This window comes from Lolium rigidum, chromosome 5, assembly GCF_022539505.1.
Source record: "Lolium rigidum isolate FL_2022 chromosome 5, APGP_CSIRO_Lrig_0.1, whole genome shotgun sequence".
In the NCBI taxonomy this organism is placed as follows: domain Eukaryota; kingdom Viridiplantae; phylum Streptophyta; class Magnoliopsida; order Poales; family Poaceae; genus Lolium; species Lolium rigidum.
This window is the reverse complement of record NC_061512.1, coordinates 15,654,574-15,665,393: the sequence shown is the minus strand read 5'-3', so window position 1 is coordinate 15,665,393 and position 10,820 is coordinate 15,654,574. Positions and strand designations below refer to the sequence as shown.

Genomic DNA, 10,820 nt, shown 5'->3' with positions numbered 1-10,820 from the left:
GAGCCGTCGGTGGCGTGCCGCTGCCGCTGCTCCGCCTCAGGCCTTGGATAGGAGCCAGCCCCGTGGCAGCTGGGAAGTCGCCGATCGCCGGGTACGCAGATCCGACTTGCAGGAAAGCCGTCGTCGCCGCGATGGAGGTCAACATCATCTTCACCTTCATCTTTAGCTTCTGGATCCTCCGCCACATGGATCCGGTCGGGGCACAACGAACGCGTCAGATCCGTAGATGGGCGGGCTCGGGGAAGTCGGCCGCCTCACGAAGAAGCTCCAGGGAGCACCGCCGCGAGAGGGGAAGCCGGCCGACAGCAAAACCGGCACCGACACCACCTCCACCTCCATGGAGCCGCCGGCCGGAAACCTACCTAACCCTACACTATATACAGGTCGGGATCTACAATTTCTCCAACCTACCGCCGCCGGAGCGGCCGCCGGAGGCGAAGGAAATCGTAGATCACCGGCGAGTGAAGTGGGTTGACAGGTGGTAAAGTTAGCTTAATGTGAAAGTTAGCTAAACAGCCTTGTAAAAAACCTGTGAAAGTTGATTCTCTTGCTTCACAGAGAATAAATGGGAGAGTGTGGAACAAGTAAGAAGACACTAGTATCTTCCGTGGACGATTCTGTGCTGCTCCTTCCATCGCCCAAATGACCATCCTGCCCTCCATGTCCATCGCACCTCAACCGTCTCGTATAAACGCACGCAGGAGCAGCAGCACGCGGAAGGCGCCACCATTCCCATTTGCAACCTCCTCTTCGCGGATCCGTGCAAGCCAGGGATCTCTGGATCGGCGGCGTCGATGGTGCCGTCGTCTACGGTGAGTAAGGACTGCGGCGGAACGGGGGAGGACCAGCACCGGCTGCGGGCGATGGCTGCGAGGACGGCGACTGACTCGCTCAGCGCGGCCGTGGGCAGGTCGGGAGCCGCGGAGAAGGCGGCCAGGCTCGAGGAGTGCGCAAGGAGCCTCGAGGTCGAGAAGGCCAAGATGGAGGTCTTCCGACGCGAGCTCCCCATCAGCGTCCACCTCATCGCCGACGGTGCGTCCGTGTCCGTCTGCCCCTCCCTCCTCGCAGTGGCTGGTTTCTTGGATCATTTGGCTGAGTTTTTCGTTTCCTCCTGTTTTGGGTGCAGTGATCGAGTGGCTGAAAGACGAGGTGGCCCAGCACCGGAAGAGGCCGGCGCCGGACCAGCTGCTCGCCACGGCCCCGCCGGCGAAGAGGAAGGCGGAGGGCGTCAAGACGGAGCCGGACGCGACCGACAAGAGGAGCTGGATGAGCTCCGCGCAGCTCTGGACCTGCGGGAGCCACAGCTGCGCAAGCACCAGCACCAGCAATGGCGGCAGCGACAGGAAACATCCCCAAAAGGTAGAGACAGCCGTGAAATGCAAATTACTCCTTGCACACACAAGTAGTACTACAGCACGAAGATGCAGATGGATTTTTTCTTGGCGGTTTAAAATTTGGTGGCATAATACTTTGTTTAATTTATCCTGCTAACTGCTGCAGCTACCACTACTAGTTTAGTAAGGAATGGTTTAGAGAGGGAGAAAAATGAGTAATGCAAGAATAAAAATTGCATGAGCTGATTTGTTCAAGAAATATGTCGAATTTAATTATGTGACACTCAAAAACTCTGAGATTTTACAGCAAGTTTCTGAATATACAAAGATAAGTAAATTTATGCCAAGCTTATAGCGTTTCCATTCCATCACGAGGAAAGAAAATCTTGATATATTTTGCTTTTATACTTGTGATGTCGATTTCAGAAGTGCCAACTCAGATGCATCTACCTATTTTTCTAACCTGTGCTGTCAATTTCAATTCCGTCAGGTGTCCAGTGCATTCATGCCACTGAATGGTATGCCAGTCTTTGCAAAATCATCGGAGAGACCAGAAGCGGCCACCATGGCTATCCCGGACCTGTCCCTGTCATCCCCTGCGATTGATGTACCGTGCCCGGCCGCCCCGAGCGCCAACAGCAGCGCTGTCACGGACGCCGGAGAGCAGCAGCGGCAGCAGTCGCGGAAGGCCAGGAGGTGCTGGTCGCCGGAGCTGCACCGCCGATTCGTTGCCGCGCTCCAGCGCCTCGGCGGCCCCCATGGTGAGTGAGGAACAGAGCAATAATCACATTGTTTCTGCTGCATTGCTCTGAAGAATCAGAATACTTATGTTGTTCTTGATTGATGTCCTGAATTTTTCTTTGCTTGCTCTTGATGCAGTTGCCACTCCGAAGCAGATCAGGGACATGATGAAGGTGGACGGGCTCACGAATGATGAGGTCAAGAGCCATCTGCAGGTTTGTTTCTAACCGCCTTCTGTTCCAAGTTCAGTCATCTGATCCATTCAGACCACACTACTGTGATCATCACAATTGAACATTGGAGCATTGACCAAGTGCACAAACTGTTCTGCAGAAATACAGGCTACACACGCGGCGAACATCCGACAGCGATCGGCAGCAGCAGTCCGCCGGCGTCTGGCCACCTCCGGAGCAGTACACCACGTCGCAGCACAGCACGTCGCAGTCGGGCTCGCCCCAGGGGTCCCTGCGTCTGACAACCGGGTCCAGCCGGGACGTGTCGGAGACCGCTGGAGACAGCTGCGACGGCGGCGAGGAGGAGGACAAGGACGGCAAGTCGGCGAGCTACAGCTGGGAGATGCAGCAGAACCGCACGAAGGCGGCGGCGTCGTCGTCGTCTTGAACACAGCTATCGTTTGTAGAATTGCAGAGCCATGCTGCAGTGCTGCATGTAGGACCAGGACAGCGCATTTGAGGATTCAGGATTGAGGCTTTTTTTTTTCTTCCTTGTGTACAGCGGAAGAGACACATCAAACTGAGAGATGTAATTTTTTGAGGATTCAACACAAGCATATTTCACCTTCAAATTTCTCATGAAGACATCTTGGGTTCTCTAGAGAAAAACGAAGCAGAAAAAACACGTTTTAGGTTCTAGTTCAGAGTAGTGCAGGGTTTTTTCTAAGTAGAAACACACCCCTTCAGCAACTAGTTCACAAGACTAAATATGTTTTATAAACTGAATGATAAAATTCTATATACATAGTAGTACATGGTTGAAATGCTGGTTCGATTAGTGTTGAAACTCAACAGCTACAGATGGTACCGCTAGATCCCTCCTAGCCCAATGTCTAAGTCCAGTTCATCCGCGTTTGAGAACTAGTTCATTGGGTTCCGTCAGCATCAAGTGTACAACTCATGTTGCATTAGGAACCAAGAAATGGTTTTCATGCACATCACAAGTTCCGGATGCAACTCATTCCTAGTTGATATCACCGAGAGTAAAAAAAAATGGAGGCAACACAAAGACACGTACAATGCCTTCCTTGCCTCATTTCTTTGAAGCAACTAAAGCACGAGTGGTTTTTTGGGCGTCGACCAGTTATATATAGCTATACCTGCATAGGCTATGGGTTGCAAATAAATGGCATGGACCTAGCACATTATTAACTTACCTCTGGGTAGTCCATGGCATAAATCTCAGACATCTGGATAGAGTAGTAAGTTACCGTGACTTCGAAACAGCACATTTCTTGTAACTACTTTTATTTTCTCTCTGTAACCCTCCTTAATTTTGTCAAACGGCTGAATGCAGTTGATATGGTTTTGCTGTTACTTCTAGTTTTGTTTTCTAATGGCGAGGCATTACTGCACCATTTTCTTTATTTTATGTCTCCTTGTTCAGTTCTGAATCACATACACATGAAACCATCACTAAATAAGTACATTATAGTTGTGACAGTTCTAGAAAACTATATTTTTGAGAGATACAAACATAAACTTTTTCAGTTACAGTAGGAAACTTCTATAAATTACAACACACTCTGTTATGAATTAGTCACACAAATATATAATAATTATCATATATTAACTTAAATACAATTCCATGCTACTCCTAGGTCCATGTCATGTGCATGCTTTTATCTTAACCTTCTAGAGCATCCATTACCATGCTTGGTCAAATTTGGAAAATAATCCAACGATAGTCCAGTGAACGAGCTTTGAACGAATGTGATAACATAATTCTTAATCATCCCAAGCAACCAAACATCATCATGAAGAAAATATCAATCCAAATTGATCGCATCAATTTCGACTTTCTTGAATGGACTCTCATGGTGGGAATGGAGTTTACACAAAAATGGAGATGGAATGAGAAAAAGAGTGGAAAATCAAAGGCCTCACGGATTTAACGGCAATGAAATAATATGATGACAACAATAGAAGAATAAACATGTCACTGAATGGAGAGATAATATCAAGATTACATAGCACATGGGCAAATCGTTCCCTAGTTTAGCCCATGCATTTTCCCCGAGCCTCCCACTCTTAAGTAAGATACACCTTAAAATTGTGCCATTCTTAGTTACATGCCCTTCTTCTGCCATTAGATCCTCACTTCTTAGACACATGTGCTATATACCATTATGTCTCTATGTTATTTTCTATAGTTGTTACCACTTTTCTATTGTACATGGTTTCATGAAGATTTGTAGTAGCACTGAAGACCCAAACATGTGGCTGTATAGAAAAGCACCAAAGGTGCACTTATCATTGATCGTGTGAGCAGCTAGAGTACTCATCATTTACTTTCATTAGTCTCTTTAATAAATTCAGAGTTCTTTTGCATTTGTGCACATGTGTGTGTAAAGTAGAAATCTACCATTATGAACAACTACCTATTAGGGGCGAAGTTAGTTGTCCTGCATATTTTAGCAACGTATCGTATATATAGCTATTCAATACTTACTTATATAAGCTATTTTCTAGAAAAAATTCCAATAGTGTGAACTATCAAAACTAGACAAATTAGCATGAAAGTACAAGCACGGAGATGAAACCACTTGTTCCATTGATCATGGGGCACATGTTGCCGCGCCCACGGGATGTCCAATAACTTCGGTATCGAAGAAAAGAGATGACACGGATGTGCAGTTGAGCACCAAGGAAGTGAGGAATCAACGTACGACAGATTATCGATCTTTCCATGCTACCTGCCAACATGGATGGCCAATAAGAAATCGGAAATAATCAACCAAACGGATGCCCTAAATTCAGAACTCGATGAAATAGCGAGCAATACATGTAGTTCAAACGAGCATTTTTGCAAATTCTCGTGGCAATGGCTACTAAAGATTGACCCAAAAAGCACACTAGATAGATGCCACTGACACTCCACGAGAACACATTTTTTTACCGGGCACCCGAACACATCACTATCAATGAGAGAGTAAGTAATGATTACTTTGGATTTGGAGGATTTGCTTGACGACGATGTCGAGCAAATGGTGGTGCTACCCACCGCGAAGGAGCTCAATGATCAGAGGAAGAAGCGGTGTCCGGGATCCAAACTCGGCCCGCTTTGCATTAAACCACGTGGTCAGCCGCGCGCATCATGCTCATGCAAAATTACTTCACCGAGGTGCCGACGTATTTGGATCATCTCTTTCGTGCCGATCTCTTTTTTCCGTGTCTTTTATCTGCCGCGCTTTGAAAAGGTGTGGTGTAATTGGGTGTTTTAGGGCGCGGATTTGCTTAGGTATGTGGTTGGGTCGGGCTGGAGTAGGTGCTACAACTAAATGGATTTGATCTTTGTGGGCTGACCACTAGAGCGGATTGGAGCGGTGTGGTGTGGCTTGGACTCATCAGAAATGGGCTGAACCCGACGCGAACGGTAAATGAATCCCTTCTCAGTCTTTTCCATGGCAGCCTAATTTCTACCCTGAAATCAAAAAAAAGAAAATCTAGCCTCATTTCTCCTCCCTCCACCGCCGACGCCGCTGCCGTCGCCCTGCAGCGCCGCACGCCCTCAGCCTCTCGTTCCCTCCTTCACTCCAGTGTTTCTTACACCGCCGCCCTGCACCGCCGTCCGCCTCAGGCCTGACCCCGCCGACGAGTTCACTGCTGGCGCCGATGACATCTCCGACGAGCCCACTTACTGGAAAACTCACCGCTGACCTCTCGGTGAGCCGATTCTTCTTCTCCAGCTGCGGAGACGGCATCCACTACTTATTCCGCCACGCAGTCACCCTACTCCGCATCATCCCCCGCCCGGAAAGCACCGCGACCCCCAGAAAGAATGAGGGAGGCAGTGACGGTGCAGGTCGGCGGCTACGCCAACTTCATCGGCTCCCACTTCAACTTCCAGGTCTCCGCCAGTCGTCCCCGCCTCCGCAGCACCCTAACCCCCCTCTTCTCCTCTCCGCCCATACCTCTAGTGCTCAACCCCCGCTCGTCTGCTCGCTCTGCAGGATGAGCTCCTCGGGCTCACCGACGACCCCGCCGCCGACGCTGCCTTCAGGGCCGCGCCGGGGAGACGCTCCAGGCAGGGGCAAAGCTCCCCTTAGGGCAAGGCAGGACAGCCGTCTTACCTTGATTTTTGGTGAATATATTTAGATGCACGTGTTTTTTCTGAATATTTTGAGTGGTCGTGCATCAAAAACAGACTCCATATGAGAAAATTATGCTTGTTTTAGTGAACATTGTGTAAAATTAACTACGAACCGAAAACATAGACTCATATTGTAGGTTCAATGTAGATAACAATGATTCTATATTTTTATTATAGATATTTATCATGAATCTTAGTATATACAGGATAACTTTGTGATATTCATTATTCAAATGTGTAGAATTCAAAATATCATGTTGTACTTGTACCTGGTTTCTTGGATTATTTGGCTGAGTTTTTTGTTTCCTCCTGTGTTGGGTGCAGTGATCGAGTGGCTGAAAGATGAGGTGACGCAGCACCGGAGGCCGGCGCCAGATCAGCTGCTCGCCACGGCGCCGTCGGCGAAGAGGAAGGCCGAGGGCGTCAAGACGGAGCCGGACGCCACCGACAAGAGGAGCTGGATGAGCTCCGCGCAGCTCTGGACCTGCGGGAGCCACAGCACCGCAAGCACCAGCACCAGCAATGGCGGCAGCGACAGGAAACAGCCCCAAAAGGTAGAGAGAGCCGTGAAATGCAAATTACTCCTTGCACACACTAGTACTACGGCACGAAGAAGCAGATGGATTATTTTTTGGGCGGTTTGAAATTTGGTGTCATAATACTACTTTGTTTAATTTATCCTGCTAACTGCTGCAGCTACCACTACTAGTTTAATAAGGAATGGTTTAGAGAGGGAGAAAACTAAGTAATGCAAGAACAAAAGTGCAAGAGCTGATCCGTTCAAGAAATAAGTCGAATTTAATTATGTGACACTGTCAAAACTATGAGACTTTACGACAAGTCTCCAATTTTGTGGTAGCAGCAAGAGAGAGAGAAAGAGAAAATGGAGAGTAAACCTTTTCAGCAGACTGGTGGTAGTATAAAAGACAACAAGTGTTTGTCATGTTATTTTTAGATTTTATTTAGCTGTCAATTTTCTCAATTCAATGATAAGTACTACTATGTCAAATTCATGCCAAGCTTATAGCGTTTGCATTCCATCACGACTTCACGAGGAAAGAAAATCTTGATATATTTTGGTTATACATGTGATGCCAATTTCAGAAGTGCCAACTCATATGCATCTACCTTTTTTTTTCTAACCTGAGATTTTATAGCAAGTTTCTGAATATACAAAGATAAATAAATTTATGCCAAGCTTATAGCGTTTCCATTCCATCACGAGGAAAGAAAATCTTGATATATTTTGCTTTTATACTTGTGATGTCGATTTCAGAAGTGCCAACTCAGATGCATCTACCTATTTTTCTAACCTGTGCTGTCAATTTCAATTCCATCAGGTGTCCAGTGCATTCATGCCACTGAATGGCATGCCAGTCTTCGCAAAATCATCGGAGGTACCAGAGGCGGCCACCATGGCAGTCCCGGACCTGTCCCTCTCATCCCCTGCGATCGATGCGCCGTGCCCGGCCGCCCCGAGCGCCAACAGCAGCGCCGTCACGGAAGCCGGAGAGCAGCAGCGGCAGCAGTCGCGCAAGGCCAGGAGGTGCTGGTCGCCGGAGCTGCACCGCCGATTCGTCGCCGCGCTCCAGCGCCTCGGCGGCCCCCATGGTGAGTGAGAGACTGACCGTACAATCACATTTTTGTCTCCTGGGTTGGTCTGAAGAATTAACATGTTGTTGTGATTGTTGTTGATGCAGTTGCCACTCCGAAGCAGATCAGGGACATGATGAAAGTGGATGGGCTCACCAACGACGAGGTCAAGAGCCATCTGCAGGTTTGTTGGTAACCGGCTTCTGTTCCAAGTTCAATCATCTAATCCACTCAGACCACACCAGCTACCGTGATCATCATCAAGCATTGGAGCATTGACCACGTGTACAAAAAAAAAATACTGCAGAAATACAGGCTACACACGCGCCGAACATCCGACAGTGATCGGCAGCAGCAGTCTGCTGGCGTCTGGCCACCGCCGGAGCAGTACCCCACGTCGCAGCACAGCACGTCGCAGCCGGGCTCGCCCCTGCATCTGACAACCGGGTCCAGCCGTGACGTGTCGGCGACCGCTGGAGACAGCTGCGACGGCGGCGAGGAGGAGGACGGCAAGTCGGCGAGCTTCAGCTGGGAGATGCAGCAGAACGACACGAAGGCGGCGTCGTCGTCGTCTTGAACACCGCAATGCTGCAGTTTTGCATGTAGGACCAGAACAGCGCATTTGAGGATTCAGGATTGAGGCTTTTTTTTCTTCCTTGTGTACAGCGGAAGAGACACATCAAACTGAGAGATGTAATTTTTTGAGGATTCAACAGAAGCATATTTCACCTTCAAATTTCTCATGAAGACATCTTGGGTTCTCTAGAGAAAAACGAAGCAGAAAAAACACGTTTTAGGTTCTAGTTCAGAGTAGTGCAGGTTTTTTTCTAAGTAGAAACACACCCCTTCAGCAACTTGGTTATCATGGCTCTCATTGTGAAAATCGCGGTAGCGTGCGTTAAGGTTATGCCTATACTCTCAATAGTACGTGTTGCCTGTGTTGTGCCGTTGGAAGAAGTTCATTTCTTGCAAGAGTGTACGTGGCAGTGAGGAGATGGATCAACTAATTCGGAGCTAGAGCTAGACAGAAACAGTACAACCAAAGTTTGTACCGGACCGTATCTATTGGAGAATTAGTTAGGGTCCGTGAAAATTAATAGTGAACGAACTAGTTCACAAGACTAAATATGTTTTATAAACCAGAATGATAAAATTCTATATACATAGTAGTACATGGTTGAAATGCTGGTTCGATTAGTGTTGAAACTCAACAGCTACAGATGGTACCGCTAAATCCCTCCTAGCCCAATGTCTAAGTCCAGTTCATCCGCGTTTGAGAACTAGTTCATTGGGTTCCATCAGCACCAAGTGTACAACTCATGTTCCATTAGGAACCAAGAAATGGTTTTCATGCACATCACAAGTTCCTGATGCAACTTATTCCTAGTTGATATCACCGAGAGTAAAAAAAATGGAGGCAACACAAAGACACCGGACAATGCCTTCCTTGCCTCATTTCTTTGAAGCAACTAAACCACGAGTGGTTTTTTGGGCGTCGACCAGTTATATATAGCTATTACTGCATAGGCTATGGGTTGCAAATAAATGGCATGGACTGATGTCTACGCACGCTTGTATTCATGTAGACAGTGTTGAGCCTCCAAGAGCAGAGATTTGTAGAACAGCAGCAAGTTTCCCTTAAGTGAATCACCCAAGGTTTATCGAACTCAGGGAGGTAGAGGTCAAAGATATCCCTCTCAAGCAACCCTGCAATTAAGATACAAGAAGTCTTGTGTCCCCAACACACCTAATACACTTGTCGGATGTATAGGTGCACTAGTTCGACGAAGAGATAGTGAAATACAAGTAATATGGATGATTATAAGTAGTAATTGCAATCTGAAATAAAAATAGCAGCAAGCGAACATGTAGCAGAACTTGTTGGAAACGGTGTTTCAATGCTTAGAAACAAGGCCTAGGGATCATACTTTCACTAGTGGATACTCTGAACAATGATCACATAATTGAATAAATAAATGCTACTCTCAAACACTCTCTTGTTGGATAACAAACACCATTCATTGTGTAGGGCTGCAAAAGCACACCTCAAGCCGGAGTAAACAAGCCTCACAACGTCATAAAGGAATCACACACGATGCGCACACTGTCACCATCACACTGTGGAGAGTAACTCCGGAGTTCATATTAAAGTAACCTCTAGAGTGCATAATAGACAAGAGTAACATCTACATATTCAACTAGATTACAAAGCTCATGATCACATAAAGATCACACCATGGGAGAGAGAGATGAACCACATAGCTACCGGTAGAGCCCTCAGCCTCGGGGAGAACTACTCCCTCCTCATCATGGGAGTCGGCAGCGGCGATGAAGATGGCGGTGGTGTCGATGGAGATGACTCCGGGGCAATTCCCCGTCCGGCGGCGTGCCGGAACAGAGATTCTGTCCCCGAAACTTGTCTTCGCGATGGCGGCGGCTACGGAATGCTTCGTGGAATATGACTTGTTATTTTAGGGTTTTCGCGATGGAAGGAATATATAGACGAAAAGGCAGAGTCGGGGGACGCCCGAGCGGCCCACCCCATATGGCGGTGCGGCCAGGGGTGGGGCTGCGCCCCCCTATGGTGTGGCCGCCTCGTGGCCCCTCTTCGTCTCCTCTTCGGTGTTCTGGAAGACTCCGTGGAAAATAAGACCGTGGGTTTTTGTTTCGTCCAATTCAGATAATATTTCATGTGTAGGATTTCTGAAACCAAAAACAGCAGAAAACAGGAACTGGCGTTTCGCCATCTTGTTAATAGGTTAATACCGGAAAATGCATAAAAATGATATAAAGTGTATATAAAACATGTGAGTATTGTCATAAAAC

The 10,820-nt window shown here is 47.6% G+C and overlaps 1 protein-coding gene and 1 pseudogene across 1 annotated transcript; both read left to right on the top strand.

Moving 5' to 3' along the window:
* Nucleotides 1-733: 733 nt before the first annotated feature.
* LOC124653468 (transcription factor HHO6-like) lies at nucleotides 734-2,880 on the top strand. The gene is made up of 5 exons (XM_047192530.1): nucleotides 734-1,032; nucleotides 1,127-1,359; nucleotides 1,825-2,095; nucleotides 2,214-2,290; nucleotides 2,409-2,880. The coding sequence occupies exons 1-5, from the start codon at nucleotides 795-797 to the stop codon at nucleotides 2,694-2,696; spliced, it is 1,107 nt and encodes a 368-aa protein (XP_047048486.1). The 5' UTR covers nucleotides 734-794; the 3' UTR covers nucleotides 2,697-2,880.
* A 3,209-nt stretch (nucleotides 2,881-6,089) lies between these two features.
* LOC124655654 lies at nucleotides 6,090-8,571 on the top strand (annotated as a pseudogene).
* Nucleotides 8,572-10,820: the final 2,249 nt, after the last annotated feature.